Here is a 21,319-nt window from a genome sequence, read left to right as displayed (position 1 = left end):
TTTCATCTATTTTGGTATTTCCAAACAACAGAATGCGGAACAGTGTATAGCAGATTACAGTGAGATAATCCTCCATACCAAATGGACTTATTTGATTCTTCTTTGTTGCTTTAGGTATCTAATGATTCATAGTTCCTTTTTTCTTTCTATTGTCAGTACCTTTTCTATTTATCATTGTTCTTCCAGGGTTTTAGACTATTTTCAATTTCATGCATATAGAAAATTTCTTATTTTATACATTGTAGGGATATAAAACTATTTTCTTGTGCATTATCTGATATAGAAATCTTCCCTTGATATGCAGGTTTGCTGCTATCTTACATTTTATGCTCATTCTGATCCAACCAAACTGGCCCTATGGATTTGAGGTTGTCGTTTGTGTCAGGTAAGTGTGTGTCTTTATCTGTGGCAAATCACAAACAACCGAATTGTATAAATAGAGAGTGATATATATAGCTTAAGCCTTGAAATAGTTTGCATTTTCCCTCAGATTTTCTTTTTGTCTTGAACTTTCCTATATCTCCACTACTTATAAAAGCACGAAGTTGGCAGGAACAATTGATCTCCACCGTTTATTCCTTCACATCTAATGGTGTACGTCGCACCAAAGTTGTAAATTTTCTATCCTTTTCTGTTTGACACATCACCACTAATTGCGGTTTTTATGCTAGGCAGTTTTTCCGGATTGCAAGTTTGACTTTCCAAACCGACGCTCGTCGCGGCCATCTCACAACACCCCACGCAGCCGAGACGACGAGGAGGAGCATGAGCCCCAGCCAGAGTACGGGGAGAGCCGGCAGGGTCGCCGGCGGCGGCCGCAAACTGCACCACAGTGTGCCGCTACTGCCCTCGTGGCGTTGTTGCCAGTCGTGCTGTTTCTCGCGGTCAGGCTGCCCGCAGACCTTGTGCAGTTGTGCGCCACGCGAGGCCGACTACGACGTGACGGCGGCAAGACGATGATCGCGATCAAGGACACCCTGAATGAAGAAGAGGAGGAGGCGGTGGGGGCTATCGCGAGGGGCGGGATGCAGAGGCCGCATCGAGTTGGGGCGGTAGATCTGATCACGGGCTCCTGCCGGGTGCCTGGTTCTGGCGCAGCGCCTACTACGGTAGTACTACCGCTCCAGCACCTGGCCCTCATCCGCGCGCGCCAGTAGCAGAGCCAAGGGCCAACGTCTGTAAGACGACAGCGACATCAGCTTCTTCCCGTCGAGTGTTCGTATTGTAGTATATTACTTTAACATCTTGATACAGCATGTGGACGGAAGAGGAGCTCCATGCAGCCTGAAATTACAAGATTTGCTCCGAAAAACCTACAACTTAAACAGGACCTTCAAATATTTTATGAGTGATATCCAATCACTTAAACTGATGCTAAAATGATTCGTAGCCTAATGGCTTGTTACTGTTGAACTTTGTAGGCAGCAGTCATTTGTTGATGAAGAAGAGCAAGAAACAGTCACTTGTTGAACAAGACGAGCTGGAAACGATGCATCAGCATATTATTGTTTTACAACATCAGGTATTCACTTTCGTGACATGTCGGAGCAGTCCACCAGATTCATCTATCAATATTGTTATTTTGATCGCATTCTGCCGAACGATGAGTAGAGTTAAACTGAGAGCTAAGAATGCACGCTCTTGATGAAGCTAACATTGTTTAAATTTGCAATGCTTTTATATTTCCTTAAACTTATCTTGATTTGATTGCCCCAAGCACAGTTGATAGTCCGGGTTTCATATTAGGATGTTTTGAGAAAATATTTCTAAATTTTGCAAGTGAGTGCAAATAATATGTGTACATTTTCCCCTAACTTTTACTACTATAATAAAAACAATTTATAAATTACATGGTTAGTCGTGTGTTGCACACTTGCACGTGCACGCTAACAATCATAGTAGAACTCAAAAGTAAGTGTATGTTGTGTCATCACCTAGAGATGGCTTAATTGTTTGGTACTTTGGTTGATGGCGTCTAGACCTGATCAATGTTCTATATGTATTGTACAATTTTTCGAGATAAGACGCACATGAAATTAAATTGATTTACCAAAATATATGGACATTTAAAGGACCCAAAGTTAGCGCTTTATTTCAACATCTTTTATGAAACGGAGGGACTAAATGATATATTAAAACTATTTTATTATAAAGACGTGCCTTGCACGTACACACTAACTAGTTGCTCTTAAACATTTTGCTCTTACTATACCATGGCTACTGCAATTGTAAGAGATGCATCCTCACTGAATTCTTTTATGTGTTTTCTCATAATAGATTTATGTAGCTTCTTAATGCATGAGAAAAACAGTAAATCCATTTCTTCAGATATGAGGTTGGCGTCTAGGCCTAGGCTTTGGTTTCTTGGATTATGAAAAGCAATATACTCAGTTCAGCTATTACCAAGATATAGGTGCATGCTTTGTTATGAAATGAATGTCGTGAACTGAAATCCTGTTTGTGTTGTGATTTTCTTATTCTGTACATTAGAAAGAAAACAATTGTGTATGCTTGAAATAAAAACGTTGGGGGTGATTGATAGGTATTAGTTGATTAGTTATTTAGTTCTACTAGGGACATGATTACTGATACATATCTGCATGCATTCTATGTTTGTGGTTCTAATTAATATTAGGATCTTACTTTTCCATTCCATTTATTTAGAATCTCATGTTGATATTGAGATCATTCAGAAAACTGATGGTGCAAGAGGATCAGCGAATTGTATTCCTTCATGTTGCAGAGGTCCTTACTAGCATGCCACGCATTACCATGAAACTGGATATTTTGGTTTATCTTTGCGATCTTTCTGTGGCTTAGCCTCGAGAATTTTCTTTCTTGCAGTACCAAAAAAAGGTGTTTTTTTCTGGATTTACACTGACTGTCTCGAGAAAATATTAATTGAAATTAGCTTATGCAATGCTATTTTTTTCAAGTTTATTGCTATAGATTTCAAACTAGACAGAATCATCTGTAGCTTAATGTTGACGGAGAAAAGTAAGAGCCCTACTCAGAAGTAGTGGTGAGTTTGATTGCTTGCCTCCATAAATATGTCTATCCTAAATACGTTCTCAGTGCATATGTTAGTGCCATGTTTAGATAGGGGCAGTCAATTTTGCTGGTAGTTTAGTTTCCACTGTTGCTGCATAGCTTTAAATCTTGCAACTACATTAGGTTATGAATTTCAGCGGAAGTGCCTATTTTGTGATCTAGAAAAGAATATTACACCTACCGATTCGTGTCTGGTGTATATATGCTCCAGGCCAGGTGCCTCTCAGGCATTTTCTCTTGACACAACTACTCTGCCTTCTTTCATGCTTGTACGGTTAATCCAACTTTTGAGGATCTTACCGACAGATACACATGGACCAGAAGGTATATTTCTATTTTATCATCCTGATCGTCTTCATCAAGAATTCACAAGTCACTTGTCCAATGAAGTGCACTTATTCTCTATATTCTGTGATGTATACAGTTTAGTAAATCACATGAACCCAGGGAATTCACAATACACTAGGGGAATTTTTTTGGAAGCATACAGAAATATCAGTGACTATTTGCTTTAGGTGAGATCGCCCCATTATTTACAATCACAGATATTCTTTGTTGCCATTAAACAATCGTTGGTGGCAGCCTTATTGGTTATTTAATGGAAACAAAGATCATTTCCTTGCTGGTTATTTAGCAGCAATAAAATTCCACTGTATTTCTTCAAGAAGGGTAAGCATGCAAGTTAGTCATCAGTAATTTTTGCACCAGTATGTTGTCCGTGTGATGCTACATATATTTCCCACCTGACATGAACTTGGTTGATTTTTAAGATGTGAAGCACGACAAAACAATTAATTTCTTCGTTTCTGCTCTGTACCCACCTATTTGCTATACCTATCAAATATACTCTGAAGCTTTTAGATAAAATCCAAATACCAAACAAGACACGTATCCATATGCAGCAACAAGCATGTAGCAGTTTTGTGCAAAATAGGACTGTCGAAGTATTTCTTGGTTTGTACAGCAGTAATTTTTTTTTCAAAATGGATCTATCTACACACTAAAACATTTTTTTTTTCAAAATGGATCTTCAAGTCATCAAATATTCTATTTGGTGATGATTTCCATCCAAAGCTGTCAGACTTTGTTCTTGCTAAACTAGGTCATGTTGGTGACAAGTCTCATGTCTCTGCACATGTGATGGAAACATACGGCTATTGTGCTCCAGAATATGCCGTGACAGGGCAACTTACAATCAAGTCAGATGTCTATAACTTTGGAGTTGTATTGCTTGAGTTGGTTACTGGATGTAAGGCCACTGGCAGCACCAGACCACTTGGAAAAACAAACCTTCTGTCATGGGTAATCTATGTTAAAATTATTCATAAATCATTTGTTGCCATATAATATCTCATATTTTCAAGCTACCAATTGCCTCTGTTTACGTAGAAATTTATCATACACGCTTGATTATGATAAAACTGAACCACATTTAGGAAGTCTACGGTTGCTTTACATCTGCTACATATAACTTTTGTCCATTCGAAATTGCATATAGATACAAGTAGAACCTATGCTTAGGAGTAGGACAAAGAAACTAAAATCAGCAATGAGTATCCACCGCCAGTGTATGATAAAACTGAACCACATTTAGGAAGTCTTCGGTTGCTTTACATCTGCTACATATAACTTTTGTCCATTCTAAATTGCATATAGATACAAGTAGAACCTATGCTTTTTTGTGTGTGCGTGCGCGTGCTAGCTAGCTATTTGTATTTATTATTAGTATATACAGTTTTTTGTGTGATTTTTATTTTCATTATGTACGTTTGGACAACTCACTGTAAATACCAGTTTTGCATATACTATCCTTAATGTTCATTTCAAATGTTTATTCATGACAGGCTGCCTGCCTGTTTGGCATAGTCATGATAGGTATCCCTATGTTCTATTAATATGATGTGGACTTCTAAAGTAAAAATATCCTGACTACAATAGCATTTTCTATGTGCATATTATAGGAATATGGAGATGCAATGTGAAGTTTCGCTTTCCAACCTGATGGTAATTCCACTTATATTTTTTTTGGCTATTCATATTTGCTTGCCTGCCGGAGGCGGGCAAGCTTCCTACCTAGTATGTAAAAGAGTTCCTGGGATTAGTGGTACAGCAAATGAACAACCGACAAATTAAAATTGTGCACCATATTACTTGGCATCATGTTACACTTATCTCCAATATTATTTTAACGTCTTATTATGGGGGAGCCGCAGAATGCATATATGGCTTAAAAAATATATTCAAACTTCAAAGGAACTTACCTGAGGGCCTTCAGATTGCAGCGCATCTAATCTTGCTTCCGAATGCTGCACCTGTTCTTGACTAGTTGCTTGATTTGGAGGCACATGAACAATTGACAAATTAACCCTGTGCACCTTGTTACTTGGCATCATGTTAAACTTATCTTCAGGGATATGCTCGGATGTGACTCTATGCTCCTTCACTACGATGCTTTGTACAAGGAATTCATCATTGCACTGCAAGTCAGATGGCAGCAACTCCCCTAGCTCTTCCATTGTTACGACCACATTAGTCGTGGCGAAAGGCCACATGAATCCGTCAGCCGGTTCGATACAGTAATTGTTTGATGCCCTCGTAGCCTTAAAATGAAATGCAACACATTTATCAGTTACATTCATTAGCCTTACGAGGCAACGGATGTTACGGTTCCGCCTGCCTGGTTCCAAGCTAAAGCTGAGTTCGTTGGGGTAGATATAAAGCAATTCCGTCGGGCCAGACCTAATCTGCATATAAGTAGAAGGGCGCCTGGCATCAATACAGTAAGAAGCATTTGAAACAGAGCTAATTACAGTGGCAGGGTAGTCCACAAACTTGTAATGTAGTGCGGATTAGAGCATCTCCACCGGCGTCCCCGATAGCATTTTGAGGGGCGGCATTGAAAATGGCTCACACCGACACGCCCCAAAAAACACCGGCGCAAATTTCGAGCCCAATAGAAACGCCGGCAACCCCGTGTCGGCTCTTCACGAAAGGCGCGAATCGGACGCGCCGGCGCCTCACGCAACGAATAATTTTGGGCGTGGGAGCCGCCTATCAGCCACACATCTCAAAGTTATACATCCTTTCCCCAAAACTCCTTCCCCTCCGCCACTCATTTGTCCCGCCGGCCGCTCCATCTCTCATCCAGACTCCAACCCGAAAAACCCTCGTCGCTGCCATGCCGCCGAAGAAAAAGGCTCCGGTGAAGTTAGCGAAGGCGCTAATGAAGGCGTCGCCGAAGCCGCGCACCATAGCGCCGAAGGAGAAGCCGGCGAACATGTCGCATGGGGCGTGGGTGGAGGAGAAACGCCGCAGCTCCACGGTGATGGCCGACCGCAAAAGGCGCCACATCGCCTCTCTCGAAGCCGCGAAAACGGCGGCTGCTGGCGAAGTGTGCCTCAGCTTGGGCGGTGGCCAGCCCAAAGGAAGCCAGCAACTCGCGGACCGCAACTTTGGCGGTGGGTTCTTGAGCTCACCCTCGTCGTCGGGTACTACGCGGAGGGGCCGTCGCTCTCGTAGATGCATCTGTCGCAGATGGACGGCCGCGCCCGCTACTCCCCCGAGTGCGCCGACAGCGACATGACCTTCGACCCCAACACGTCGTTCTCGCCGGATTCGGCGACGAGGGGCAGCGGCGCCTTTCGCTTCCCCGTCGACCTGAACTCGTCGCCTAATCTGCGCCGCCCGGGAAGCACCGACGGCCACGTGACTAACGGCACCGGCCTCCCCCGCACCCTCTTCGCCGACGAGACCAAGAGCGCCCACCAGGTGTTCGGTAGCGCGTCCGGCGCGTCCATGGGCGAAGATGCCGTGAGTTTTCCTTCTTTTTATGTGTTATGTGCATCGTAGACACCACCGACGACTCAAAGTAGGTTACTTGTTGCGTAGATTGCCGGCGGTGCCGAGATCCTCACCGGCTTCATCCGCCATGGCAATAGCTACGAACCCCCCGTCGACAAGTATGAAGAAGAGGCCAACGAGGACGAAGATGATGAGGAGGAGGAGGTCGAGGAGGAGCTGATCGACGCTGACACCGGCGTGACCACGACAACGAGGACGAACAGGCGGACCGGTGGCACTCGTGATCCTAGGTGGAAGTCTTTGGAGGATGAATGCCTCATCGACGCGTGGAAGCAAGTGAGCTTCTGCCCCATCACCGGCGCCAATCAATCCTCCGACAAGTACTACAAGCGCATCCTTGATTCATTCAATGAGAAGAAAAACTATGGTGAGTACGCCACCATGCACATGATCCGGAACGAGGGCGCCCACTCTCACCGTTGGAACATCATCAAGGCGGCATGTAGCAAGTTCCATGGCTACTATGAGAAGATTAAGGTCCGGAAGGAGAGCGGCAAGACGATGGTGGATTGGGTATGTTTTATGTTCACTTGATGATGTTTATTTCATAATGCATTATAGTATATCTTGTTAATGTAATCAAGCATTGTTAGATGATCGACGCCCTCAAGATGTACAAGAGCCAATACGAGGACAAAGATTTCCACTTCATGCATTGCTTCAAGAAACTAGAGGGTTGCAAAAAATGGGACGCCATCCGCCTCACTCTCAACAAGGACGACGTCGGGGAAGATGGGCCGGTCGATCCCGCTGGCGCCTCCACCGGGCGCCCCATTGGCAACAAGAAGGCCAAGGCCGAGGGAAATGCGGCCGACATTGGCCGCCATGGACGCATCCCTCGAGAAGATGATATCCTCCTTCTCAACGGAGAACAAGGAAGCAGCGGATAGGGCCGCCGTCGTGTGAAAGATAATACTAGAGAAGCAAGACATGAAGATTGAGTTGGAGAGGATGGAAGCTCACGCCACCGTCGTGAAGACCACCAACGAAGCGACACAGCTTTCGTTGGCCAAGATGACTCAAGAATCCAAGATCTTGATGGCCGACATGGCGAAGATGGACCCATTCGCGAGGGCGTGACGAGATGTACCGCGAGCTGCGTCGGCGTCCATGACTCCCCCGGCACCGTCGACGTTCATCATCCCCCCACCCCGCACCATCGACGTTCATGCCTCCCCCGGGTGGATCCAGATCCAGCGATGGAGCTGCCGCCGGGGGTCGCCGACGATGAGGACGTCTTCGAGGTTGAGCCGCCCATGAACCCGTTCATCTGATCATTTGGCTTGGAAGTCAAAGTTGTTTTTTGCAGCCGGACTATGACGGTGATTCGGTGGACGTATGTTGGCCCAAACTTCATATTCGATAACCTATTCGAATTTGGTGGCCGTGTGTTGGTTCAAACTTTATATTCGAAAACCTATTCGAATTCCTATGCATTTTTTAAGTTTTAATTCAAATGATTTATCAGGGCCGCCGGTTTGAGGAGCGACGACGTGGGAGCAGCATCCCAAAATGGAGGATGCAGTGCCGGCTCCCCCCTCCCCCATACGGCAGTGTCAGCGCTCCTGCTGGCGCCTATTTAAGACGGGCCGGTGGAGACGCTCTTAGTCCAACAAAAAGTCTGAAGTGGACAACTAGCAGAGTAATTTTCTAAAACCACCCTAAAACTCAATGTATTTACCCAGTCCGGTCCTCAAATTGGACAGGGGTTACACCTGCCAAGATTTTTATAATTAACAAATCTAGTTATTATAATAATTAATCATCAGAATCACCGGTCAGTTGTTTTGTTTAGCATCTACTCCGAGCCCCATGCCGGCAGTGACGTTAGGTCATTAGAAGATCTCCAGCCATCTCTTCGGAAAGGCCTCTAGGACGTTTTTTTTTCATCCGGATGAACGAAAACGCTCAGTCGCGTCCTCGGATCATTGTTTTCCCCCGGATTAGGCTTTTCATCCATCCGGAGAGCTCAGGCCATCCCCGAGTTTCCGAGGCCTGGCCGGGGACTCCAGACGAAACAAAAGCGCGCGAAATGTCGAGCGGGCCCGCGTTGTCGGCGACAGAACTGGTAGTTCCCTCCATTAATTTCGTTTTCCCTCCAAAATGCGCCATATAGAACCATTTTTCCCGCCGAATTTTGGAGGAGCTACCGCCTCCCCCACAGTTGCAGCTCCTCCTCTTCCCTTCCACCACCATGCCGCCGAAGAAGCTCGCCGCCGATGGCGCGCTGAAGGCGAGGAAGCCGCGGGCGCCAAAACAGAGGCCGCCGGGCTGGACAAACGTGCAGTGGGCGGCGGATGTGGAGCGGCAGCGGAACGAAACTCGCGGCAGGGCGGAGAGGGAGAAGAAGTGTAACGCGAAGAGGGTGGCGGCGGCAGCGGTAGAGGAACAAACGGGGATGATCTCCATTAACTTCGGCCAGCCGCGCGTCGGCCAATTCCCAGGGCCTTGGCCGACCCAAGGTATGATCGGATCTCCTTCCTTCTCGCCGGCATCGCCGGCCACGACCATGTTCCAGGACACCTACACCACCGGCATGGTGGGGTTTACGCCATCACCGCCGACGTACAACGGTGCGATGTACGAGGGCATCTTGCCTGCCCTGCGACGTGGGCCGCTCTCCTTCTCCAACCCCGGGATGCCGCCGCAGAATGAGCCTGTGATGCACGAGATGATCACGTCGGGCTCCATGGCCACCGCGTCAAGCCCGAGTTTCTTCACACAAGAGGAGGCAAGGGCGACGAAAGCCGTCGCGGGGCGGCGTCAACCTCGACCAGGACGATCACCACGATGAGAACGACGGTACCCAAGACGTCGATGAAAAAGATGAGCAGACCTACCTCGACCAGGACGTCGACGAAGAGGAAGCGCCTGAACCCACGGAGGCGCCGTCCCAGGGGAAGAAGAAAATGAAGAAGAACTCGCCGCCAGCCGAGCCGCGGATCAAATGGATGGCAAAGAAGAGGAGTGCCTCGCCGAAGCTTGGAAGACCATGTCCATGAACGACATCACCGGCGCCAATCAGAACTTTTCGACACGTACTGGCAGCGGGTCAAGGTGGCGTTCGACGAGCGCAAACTCGTGGATCCATACTTCAACAAGACGGTGATGATACGCGGCGACAATGCAATGGGCACCCATTGGGGGATCATTCATGCGACGTGCAGCAAGTAGCACGGCATACAGGAGGAGCTCGACAAACGTGTTGTGAGCGGCGAGGACTTTGAAGCAAAGGTATGCTCAGTCGCCATGGCTCCTCCGTCGAATGTACATCGTCCGAGGTTTAATCTTGAATCGCTGGCCTGTTTTTGCAGATGCGGCGGGCGCTCGACATGTACGCGGACGACAACGACGACCAGATGTTCAAGTACCTCAACGTGTTCGCCCGCATCGAGGAGTGCGAGAAGTGGAAGGAGGTGCGCAAGAATCTCACCAATAACAAGGGCGAGCAGTACAACCCCGACGATCCAACACCTACCGCGTCAGCGGGCCGCCCCGAGCTCAGCCAGAAGAAGCTGAAAGAGCAGAAGAAGGCTGGCCATCCAGCCGACAGGTTGCAGGCGTCCTTCGACAAGTGCTGGGCCTACGCGAGGGCGCACACCGTCGGGAGGGACGACAAGCACGACGTGCGGTGGAAGGCGATGCTTGCCAACCAGGGCCTCTGGATATATTGCCTTGCTCAAGGAAACCTCCGCCGCGAAGAAGAGGAACACCGACCTGGCGTTCCTGATCGGCGGCAACGACGCCAACATGGACGAGGAGACGAGGGCTTGGTACGACGCTCATCGCCAAGAAATCCTCCGGCCCCCGTCGGCTGCTTTGTCCTCCACTTCGACGTCAACTCCCACCGCTGCGACAACTGCAGACGCAGATGCTTCGTCGTCCGATGCCGCGCCAGACGAGGCTCAGGACGGGACCGCCGATGAGAGCCTGTAATCATCTAGTTTCTGTTTCGATCGCCGAAATGTGGCTGATCTGATCGCCGTACTTTGACGATTTTGTTGTGGAGCGGGAAGAAGATTTTTTGAAACTATCGCCGCTAATGGGCGAATACCGGGGGTGCGACTGAAAAAAATGTTGCCCCTCCATCCTTTTTACATCCAATCTGACTTTTGTTATATCCGGATTTTCGTTCGGGGGTTCGAACGGCTGGAGATGTTCTTAGTGATGGGGTACATCATCAACACGTACTTGTTCTCCTACACCGCCGACGGGACCACACGGTAAACGGCGGAGGGACGAGGAGGCCGGCCTCGACTCGGAGCTTGCGTCTGTGCGGTCTCGCCTCGGAGAGTCTACCGCAGCCATCTTCAGCGACCTGGAGAGCTCCATGCGCGCCAACGCCGGCAAGTACCCGGTCCCTGGTGGACGTGCTAACTGATATACTAACTCAAAGTGTACTTTTGCTATTACGATTTTGTTTTGCTTTATTACGCGAGGAGTAATCGTTCCTCCTCGGTCAAGGATTTGTGTCAATCTTGGGGCTTTTTTCGCAAGAAAAGCTGTCACGTGTCTGCACCGTGGGAGATTTGGACAGGATTGAACCCGCATTGCAAGTTATATTAGAACATTTCTAACAGACCCTCTAAATTGCAAGTTATATTAGAATATTTCTAACAGACCCTCTAAATTTCTACCCCGTATAACATGAGTAGAGGGTCCTGCATTCGATTTCGATCGGCCGAAAACTCGTTCGAGCTAGCGTACTCCGTATCCCAAAACTGTAAAAGGGCATATTCCTACAATATGCCAAATCAATTTTTTTTTCTTTTTTTTTCCTCTTCTTCCTCCTCTCCTTCTTCCTTCTCCCGCCACGGCCCCTGCCCCAGGCCCTGCCCGCCGCCACCGGCAGTTGTCAAGAACGAGCGAGATGCGGCAGTGGTCAAGAACGAGCGGAGCGGCTGCGTGGTCGCTGGGCCGGCGACCGGTGGTGGAGCCAGGCAGGACGAGCGGAGGCGCGGGGCCGCTGACCCGCGGGGCGGGGAGAGCTGTGGCGGCCCGACTGCGTGGGCGTGCTGGCGGCGGGCGGCGCTGTGTGCGAGCCAAAACGGAGGTCAAGGCGGGCAGGTCGAGCGGAAGCTGAGGTGCTGGCGACGGCAAGCGCTGGTGCGGATGTTGGCCGACCGGCGCGGATGTGGGCGAGGTGGAACTTGGATGGCGCCACGCGGAGAGAATCGGGGCAGCTTGCGGGCGTTGACTGAGCTGGGAAGAGGAAAATTGCGATGAACTGTTCTTGAGGAACTTGGACACGGTGCAGGGCATGGCACAATTGGGTGCGTGCAGGATCTCGAACTTGGACACGAAGCAGTTGCGATTTCTTGGAAGTTCGGCGCGTCATGAGTGGGGGGTTGATCCTGTATTCAGCCTCCCACCCTATACTTGTAGGGGGCGAGGAGCCGCCCCGTAGCCAAAACTGTAAAAATTCAATACGGGGGGGCTAATTTACGGGGTCTGCTAGAGCTCTACCCTGTATATCGGCGATTATTTTACGGGTTAAGCCTTTTAGGAGATATGTTAGACATGCTCTTAATGGACTATCCCGCATCCCTGCCACCGTTTGCAACTAGTTGGACCAAGATGCACGCACTGCATAATTCTTGTATGACTAGTGTAATTAGCTCTTTGAAGTTTCTATTGCTAGAATCGTAGTCTCCTTTTCTGTATAACCTCACTCTATAAGAGCTTTATTGCACTTTACACACACATGTACATGTATTAGTCTTTGACCCCCTGCGAATACTAGTTGCATATTTACAACATGGTATTAGAGCTTCCGCACGTAGCAACTTCATGCCTTGTTGCGCCGCTGTTGACGTTCTTTCGGCCGCCGCTGTCTCTCCTTCTTCATCTCCCGTTTTTTGTTCGGGATCAAGATGTGCAGTTGATTTCATTGTGGATTTGCCACAAACCAGGTGTCGATTCGGCCAGTGGTCGGCTGCTGCCCGTCTCCTAGCAGGCCGCTACGTCGCCGGCCGCCCTCGGATGCCACCGCTCCCGGCAAGCCCGTTTCTGGCCACCACGTCGCCGACCGCCCCCGTTCGTGGCCGGCCCTGCCCGATTCCGGCCGGCCCTGGCAGATTCCGGTCGGCCCTGTCTCCTAGCAGATTCCTCCACACTCGGGGCTGACGGATCTGGTCATCTTCTACGACGCATGTGTCTGCTCGTGTTCTGTCTGCTTGTTTCTGTCCACCTCTCCAGATCCAGTGAAGGTTGACTTAAAAATATTGAGAACAATCTCAGTATGACATCCTCTTCTACAGGCTATTTCTGCTGGCCAAAGTTAGCATTCCCCGATACTCGGTGATTTTTTTATGGTACCAACTATGAAGAGTTTGCTGCCTTTATGCACATCCATATGTGTGGTCTTCAACTTTGGGGTGTTCTTACGGGCGAGGTCTCCTGTCCGCCACGCCCCATTGCTCTCGTGCCTCTTACCCCACCGCATGTGACACATGCTCTTGCTGCTGATGGTACCCAGGCTGCTCAGGATGCAGCCAAGACTGCAAGGCTGCTGATGATGATGCATATGAGCAGCAGGTACTTGCTTATTTAGAGGATCTTGGTCCCTATCGTGATAGTCTGGCTGCTTTTACTCAGTGGTGTGATGAAGATGCCAGGGATGCTGACGTTCTCTCTCAGAGTGTCCAGCCACAGTTTGCTTCTGATTTTATGGGCCTTTCTACTATCGTTGAGATGTAGTCTCACCTTCGTTAGCGCTACCAGCCTTCTCGGAATTCTCTCTATTTATATGTGCTGCGTCACGAGCATGATCTTTCGCAGGGTGACTCTACTTTTGATGAGTTCTACACCCAGAGTGATGCGATTTGGCGCCAGCTTGACTCCCTCCACAATGTTGTTTGTGGTACTTGCTAGTGTTGCCGGACTGTGCGTTCAGATGTGGAGTTTCAGAGGATCCATGAGTTCGTCTCTCGGCTTCGCCCGGAGTTTGAGCCCCGCCCTGCTCAGTTTTTTGCTCGGGGCCGTGTCCCTATCTCGGAGGTGTACACTGAGCTCCGGGATGAGGAGACTCGTCTGCGTGGTGCTGGTGTGCTTGGGGTCCCCTTTGTCCTTGCTGCTCGGGTTCCTACTGCACCAGCACCCACCCTCTTCAGTGCTCCTCCGCTCTTGCCCATGCCACCTGGCAGTGGAGGCCGTCCTTTCCGTGGCAGGGGCGCCCTCGTTCTGGTCCGCCGTGTGGATATTGCCATAGGCACGAGCACCTCGAGACTGATTGCTCAAGAAGCAGCTAGACTTGCACAATGGCGTGCTCACCGCCTCTACTGGTCCTCGTGCTCCATATTCAGTGCCCTCACCACCGATTTCACCGAGCAGGACATTGTGAGGCTTAGGGGCCTCCTTGCCTCCTCTGGCTCTTCTTCGACGGGCACAACTGCCTCTCTGACTGGCACTTCTACACAGTCAGGTACATCTTCGTGGTTCTTGATTCTAGAGCTTCTTTTCACATGTCCCCTGATTCTTCCGCTCTCTCTTCTCTTCGACCTCTTTCTCTTCCTGTTAATGTTCTTACTGCCGATGGCACTTCTCTTCATGTTGCTAGTCGTGGCACACTTTCTACTTCCTTCTTCTTCGTTCCAGATGTTTCTCATGTTCCCTTACCATTAAAATTGGGACTCGGTTCCCCTTTTCCCATTGGTTAGGTTAACCTAACCTAAAAAAGAGCCCAATGGATCTATTGGTTAACCCAAAATTTATTTAGGTCCAAAAGGTTCGATCCGTTTTTGCCAAGGGTTAACCGCACCGCACGAGGCAGGACGCCTCCGAGCGCCGCATCTGCCTGTAGCCCCCTGCGGCCCTGCGCCGTTCACGCCTCCACCAACGCCGCTCGCCTGCCCGCTCGTCCGACGAGCCGCCCGCCCCTCCGACGATCCACGCGCCCTCCCCTCCGCCCGTCCCTCCACCAGCGGCTCCGCAATAGTGACCTCACCGGCAGCGGCGCGGCGGCGGCGGCGTTTGCGTCCTTGATCTCGGCAGCCTGCTGCTCCTCCATGTCTTCTCCGACCTTGACGCTCTTCTAGCAGAGCTTGGACAACACCTGTCGATGCGGCTTTCTCCGGTGAAGGCGTGAAGCTACAGGCACTTCGACTTCCCTATGCCGACGACTACCTGAGTAAAGGGCCTCTTTTTCTTCCAATTTCTTTACAATTTGCTAGCTTCTACGGTGAACTCGTGTCTGCCTGTATACGATATGCAGTTGAGCTGCAGCAATGCATTTTGCTCTCTACGCTGTTTCTTCAGGAGGTAGTACAGCGTTGGGTGAGGAGAAAAAGAACCTCTCTCTGATTCTTCTTATTTTCTTCTTCTGAACTGGTTTATGTCTTACAGATTGAAACTGGAAGAGTATGTGTGTTGCTTAGGCTAACGTTATGATTCAATTAATGCATCTTGTTGTTTGTTTTTGAAGCTCTGCGAATTTTCCATGCTTATATAATGTTAAAAATGGATCGACCCTAAATAACCAATGGTTAACCATTTAAACCTTATTAACATAATGGTTAACCTATATATCCTTTTATACAAAATGGTTAAATAGGTTCGAAACCAGAAAATAAACGGTTAACCAACTCCCATCCTTACTTACCATGAACTTGTTTTCCGCTGATCGGCTCACTGATTCTGGTTGTCGGGTTATTCTTGATGTTGATTCTTGTTCTGTCCAGGATGCTCACACTCAGGCACTGGTTGGGGCAGGCCCTCGGTGTTGTGACTCCCAAGGACTTTGGGAGCTCGACTGGCTTCATGTTCCTTCTGCTACCACTACACCCATGTGTGCTTGCTGCTTCCACTACCACCTTCTTTCAGCAGTGGCATCATCGTCTTGGTCACCTTTGTGGTTCTCGCTTGTCGTCTTTACTTCATCGAGGTCTTCTGGGGCCTGTCTCAGGAGATGTCTCGCTTCAGAGTTGTCAGGGTTCTAGGCTTGGCAAACATACTCAATTAACTTAACCTACTAGTGTCTCAGTGTCCTTTCGACTTGGTCCATTCTGATGCATGGGGACCGGCTCCCTTCGCTTCGAAGGGGGGCCATCACTACTATGTTATCTTTATAGATGACTTCTCTCGCCACAACTGGATTTATTTATGGCTTCTCGCAGCGAGGTTCTCTCAATATGTTCCATACTCAGTTTTCCGCTCCTATTCGTGTGTTTCGGGCTGACTCTACTGGTGAGTATATCTCCCAGCTGTTGCGTTGTTTTCTTGCTAAGAAGGGCACTCTTGCCCAATTCTCCTGCCCTAGCGCCCATTCTTAGATGGCGTGGTTGAGCGCAAGCATCGCCACCTGCTTGAGACGGCTCGTGCGATGATGATCGCCACCTCTCTTCCTCCTCACTTATGGGCTGAGGCTGTGTCTATTTCCACCTATCTCATCAACCTTCAGCCCTCCACGGCCCTGCAAGGTGGTATTCCTCTCGAGCGTCATACTGGTTGCTCTCCTGATTATTAGGCCCTTCGCTTATTTGGTTCCGTTTGCTATCTCCTTCTTTTCCCACGTGAACGCACCAAGCTGACTGCTCAGTCAGTTCAGTGTGTCTTTTTTGGATACACTCTTGAGCATAAGGGCTATAAGTGTTGGGATCCCGTCGGTCGTCGGATGCGCATTTCTGAGGATGTCACTTTTGATGAGTCCCGTCATTTCTACCCGCGTCCCTCCTCCTCTTCCTTCTATGTGGAGGATATTTGTTTCCTCATGTTCCCTGACTCACCTCCTTTTGTGCCTCAGGTCCCCGCTCCTCGGAGTCTCTCCACTGCCGACCCCACACCCTCTTCACCATCCAGCTCCTCCTCTCCTCCCTCACCACCTTCCCCACCTTCCTCCCCGACGTCTCCTTCCTCTCTTAGGTGATTCCTCCCTTCTCGTTTCACTACTCCTGTCGTCCACATGATGACGATGATGATGCTCCTCCTGACATGCCTTCCACTTTTGGTGTGTTACCTTCTCCGCCTAAGCCGACTCATAACCTTCGTGCCCGGCCTTGTCCTCCGCCTGATCGCTATTCTCCCACTCTCTATGGTCTATTTGTTGTCCTTGAGCCGACCTCTTATCGGGATGTTGTTGCTCATCCAGAATGGCATCTAGCGATGGTCGAGGAGATTGCTGCGCTGGAGCGCACTGGCACTTGGGATGTTGTTGCTCCCTCTCCCTATGTTCGTCCCATCACCTGCAAGTGGGTCTACAAGATCAAGACTCGCTCCAATGGTTCTCTTGAGCGCTACAAGGCTCGACTGGTGGCTCGCGACTTTCAGTAGGAGCGGGGCCGCGACTATGATGATACCTTTGATCCAGTGGCTCAGATGACCACTATTCGCACTCTCCTTTGTTGTTGCTTCTGTTCGTCACTGGTCTATCTCTCAAATTGATGTGCAGAATGCTTTTCTTAATGGCAAGTTACGTGAGGAGGTGTACATGCATCCACCTCCTGGGTGTTCTATTCCCGATGGCATGGTCTGCCGTTTCCGGTGATCCCTCTATGGCCTTAAGCAAACCCCTCGCACCTGGTTTGAGCGTTTTGCCTCTGTGGTGACTTTCGTTGGCTTTGTCCCTAGCGCACATAACCCTGCGCTCTTTGTCCACACATCTTCTCGTGGTCGGACTCTTCTTCTTCTTTATGTCGATGACATGATCATCACTGGTGACGACTCGAGTACATTGCCTTTGTCAAGGCCCGTCTTCGTGAGCAGTTCCTCATGAGTGACCTTGGTCCTCTTCGCTACTTCCTTGGGATTGAGGTTTTTCTCTACCTCCGATGGCTTTTATATCTCCCAGGAGAAGTATATTCAGGACCTCCTCACTCGTGCCGCTCTTGGAAATGAGCGCACTGTCAAGACTCCTATGGAGCTCAATGTGCATCTCTGTGCCACTAATGATGATCCTCTATCGGACCCGAGGCGCTACCGTCACTTGGTTGGGAGCGTTGTCTACCTTGTTGTCACCCGTCCTAGCATCTCCTATCCTGTCCATATTCTGAGTCGTTCATGTCTGCTCCCACCACAATACACTACAGTCACCTCCTCCGTCTCCTCCGCTATCTTTGCGGCACCATCTCTCGGGCCTTTTTCTTTCCTTGTTCCATCTCCTTACAGCTCCAGGCCTACTCAGATGCTACGTGGGCTAGTGATCCATCGGATCGCCGGTCTCTTTCTGCCTAATGTGTTTTTCTTGGTGGTTCTCTCATTGTTTGGAAGACCAAGAAACAGACCACAGTCTCCTGATCGAGTGTTGAGGCCGAGTTGCGAACAATGGATCTTTTGACGATAGAGGTGACTTGGTTACGTTGGTTACTGGCGGATTTTAGTGTTTCCTGTTGTCTCACAGTACTGGCGCTATCATCATTGTGCGTGACCCGGTGAAGCATGAGCTCACCAAGCACATATGTGCCTCCTTTGTGCATGCTGCTGTGTAGGATTAGATTCTCGCTCTTCAGTATGTGCCTTCAGAGTTACAACCGGCAGACTTCTTCACAAAGACGCAGACTACAGCACAACGTAGCTTCTTCCTCTCCAAACTCAGTGTTGTTGATCCATCATGAGTTTAAGGGGGGTGTTAGAGATGTATAGTCTCCTTTTCTGTATATCCCCACTCTATAAGGGGTTTCCTGCACTTTACACACATGTACATGTATTGACCTTTGACCCCCTCGAATACTAGTTGCCCATTCACAACACCTATATATTTGTTCTGCAAAATTAATTGGATGACTTGTTAGCACGCAAGTCCGTACATGTGATTTGGTTTATGTGTTTTGAAAGAAAAAAAAAACATAGTTACTACAACGGGTCGGAGACTGGAGGAGCAATGTTTTCATCATTTAGGGGGAAAGTAGGCGCACCATTTACGTGATCGTACCTGGAATGCCGATGACATTACATCATTGCTAACATCACCGTCAGTATCGTCCTGTCCTCGAAGCATCTTGATGACTTTAGTTATTGTAGGCCTTTCTGCCCGTAAGGGATTCATGCAGATTATACCTATTTCAATGCATCTCTTTATTTGTGGGCAATCTATCTCTTGCATTGTATACCCTGGTGCTTGCTGCAACATATTTCTCCATTTTTGAAGTTCCTGTGAAATCGGAACATAATTGTTAGCAATAAATAGTATAATGTAACATGATAGTCTCTAGGAAAAGGCATCTATCTTGAGAAATGAAAAAGATTTCACATACAAGCTCGATGAACTCCTCGGAAGAAATAGTAGCATCCTCTAGATAATTCCTTTGTCCCGTTACTACCTCCATTATTATTACACCCAAACTAAATATGTCTGATTTAGATGTGAGTATACCTTGAATGAACTCTGGTGGCATGTATCCTCTGCCACAACATGAGTGCGTAAGTTTTGTAGTGTTAAGGGAACTAATAATCAATGGAAAGTCATGCAGCATTTCACTTACAATGTTCCCCTCACCATCATAGTGCACATAGTTTCCCGTGGATCAAGCAGCCGTGACAGACCAAAGTCTGTAATTTTGGGCACAAAAGCATCACTTAGCAATATGTTAGCTGGTTTCAGGTCCAAGTGAATGATAGGCCCATCAGTTTGCTCGTGAAGGTGCTCTAAGCCATTGCAGATTCCCTCAATTATTTTGTAGCGTGTGTGCCAATCAACTCGGGAATCTGGATCTTTAACCAAAAGGAAAGAATTGTCAAATGTTGCCTGAAAGCCTATCATCGATGTGTTCTACATAATGTACTGAAGGATTCCTATATTATATGGCATTTTCTCCTTTCTCGTTCATAAAAAATATAGAATAAAGAAGATGAAAAATACAGAAACAGCACACATTGAATTGTCATACCCATACCTGAGAGAAACCTGTCTAGACTTCCGTTAGGCATATACTCCAGGCATAGTAAAATTTCACTCTCCTCGGCAAAAACGTGTTCCCCCTTGTAAGGCACATGTTGTTTTTGTATATTGTAGCAGTAGCCTATTAATCGCACTATATTAGGATGTTCAAGTCTCATAAGAAGATCAATCTCGTTCTCAAATTGTTCCAGTGAGTTTGGCATTGAGTGCAAAAGCTTCTTCACAGCAACTATTACCCCATCTGATTGCACTCCCTGTTAAAGTTATGTATGTAATGTATAAGATTTTGGACCAACTATGATTTCAACACAACTATAAGCTTACCTTATATACCACACCGACACCACCTGTGCCAAGTACCTCAGAGAAGTTGTTTGTAATCTTCATTAAATAGTGTAACGGCAGTTTGTGTGGTCTGGAACTTGAACTACAGTAGTCGCCGTTCATCTTTATTTTCCGAATGCACACACTACAAAATAATTGAAATTTAGAAAAGGTTATCGATTTTTAGTCCTATTAGTACTCCTACCAACATTACGGAAAGCCGATAAAAAATAGGAGAAGATACAACAGTTAGCGTACAATATTTGCATCATGCTCGATACACATGCCCAGTGCACATGCCACCCTCTTTTCCTAAGTGGATTGATAAATTCATAGTTAGAAATGAGCAATTGTGCATTTTTTATGCGTATCTTCCTTAGCTTTGAAATAAAACTTTTGAAACAACTAAGGAATAGCAAATTCGACACGTAAAACGACATGCAAGCTTAGTTCTTGATTTATGCATGAATCTGGAATGAACATGCCTATGCAGCTACAAAATTGAAGACATGTAATACTTTTTTCGAGGGAAATTTCAAGACATGTATTTTTGTTGGCATACTCAAGGTATGATCCAGAAAGCTGAAGTGGTGATAAACTGACAATAGCAAACAGACTTTCAGATTTTGAGAACTAAGAGGATATTCAAAAGAAAAAAAGAAACAGAGAGCATTAGCTGGCATGCATAAACCATAAGTAAGAAGCAAATTGATAAGTAAACTAGGGAAACGATTAGAACTAACCCAGAGAAGACCCTGCACGTTTCCAGCTATGCTGATGGTACAAATTGTGGATTTGCGCCGGGGGGGGGGGGGGATTAGTACTTGTTACTGGTTTGGAGAGGGCACGAAGAAAGTGCGTACTGGACACTAGTATGACATGCCATGTAGAAATCACATGATTCCTAGGGGCAGCATAGTACCGACAAGAATACACAAACCCAACGGTTATAGTTTGTTTTTGGAGATACTGATAACCTTTGAGGGAGGATTACCTGCAACGGGTACGGATACAAAGAGGTGAGCCATCGTACTCTTGAATATTAGGAGTTGGTCCCAAGAGACTCAGAAGCTAACTGACAAGCAGAAGAGGTTGGATAAGACGATGCCAACCTCGTCAGACTAATGGAACCGTTGTCACCAATGAAATACCACCTGTCATAGAGCGTTGTCACCAATGAAATACCACCTGTCATAGAGCATCTTCACCGGCAGCCCCCAAATAGGTGCCGCCGGCACCTCTGTTTGGGGACGC

At 47.9% G+C, this 21,319-nt stretch overlaps 2 protein-coding genes across 2 annotated transcripts; one reads left to right on the top strand and one right to left on the bottom strand.

Annotated features, from left to right (window-relative positions):
• Positions 1-4,251: 4,251 nt before the first annotated feature.
• Positions 4,252-20,201, bottom strand: LOC127315343 (cysteine-rich receptor-like protein kinase 44). The gene is made up of 7 exons (XM_051345838.1): positions 20,066-20,201; positions 19,737-19,995; positions 19,326-19,554; positions 19,098-19,245; positions 18,776-18,994; positions 5,313-5,795; positions 4,252-4,344 (listed from the first exon to the last, which is right to left on the bottom strand). The coding sequence occupies exons 1-7, from the start codon at positions 20,186-20,188 to the stop codon at positions 4,252-4,254; spliced, it is 1,554 nt and encodes a 517-aa protein (XP_051201798.1). The 5' UTR covers positions 20,189-20,201.
• Positions 6,931-8,311, top strand: LOC139834186 (uncharacterized). The gene is made up of 2 exons (XM_071824612.1): positions 6,931-7,425; positions 7,506-8,311. The coding sequence occupies exons 1-2, from the start codon at positions 7,294-7,296 to the stop codon at positions 7,800-7,802; spliced, it is 429 nt and encodes a 142-aa protein (XP_071680713.1). The 5' UTR covers positions 6,931-7,293; the 3' UTR covers positions 7,803-8,311.
• Positions 20,202-21,319: the final 1,118 nt, after the last annotated feature.

The sequence above is a fragment of the Lolium perenne genome, chromosome 7 (assembly GCF_019359855.2).
Source record: "Lolium perenne isolate Kyuss_39 chromosome 7, Kyuss_2.0, whole genome shotgun sequence".
In the NCBI taxonomy this organism is placed as follows: Eukaryota; Viridiplantae; Streptophyta; class Magnoliopsida; order Poales; family Poaceae; genus Lolium; species Lolium perenne.
The sequence above is the reverse complement of the archived record's forward strand: the minus strand, read 5'-3'. Positions and strand labels throughout refer to the sequence as shown.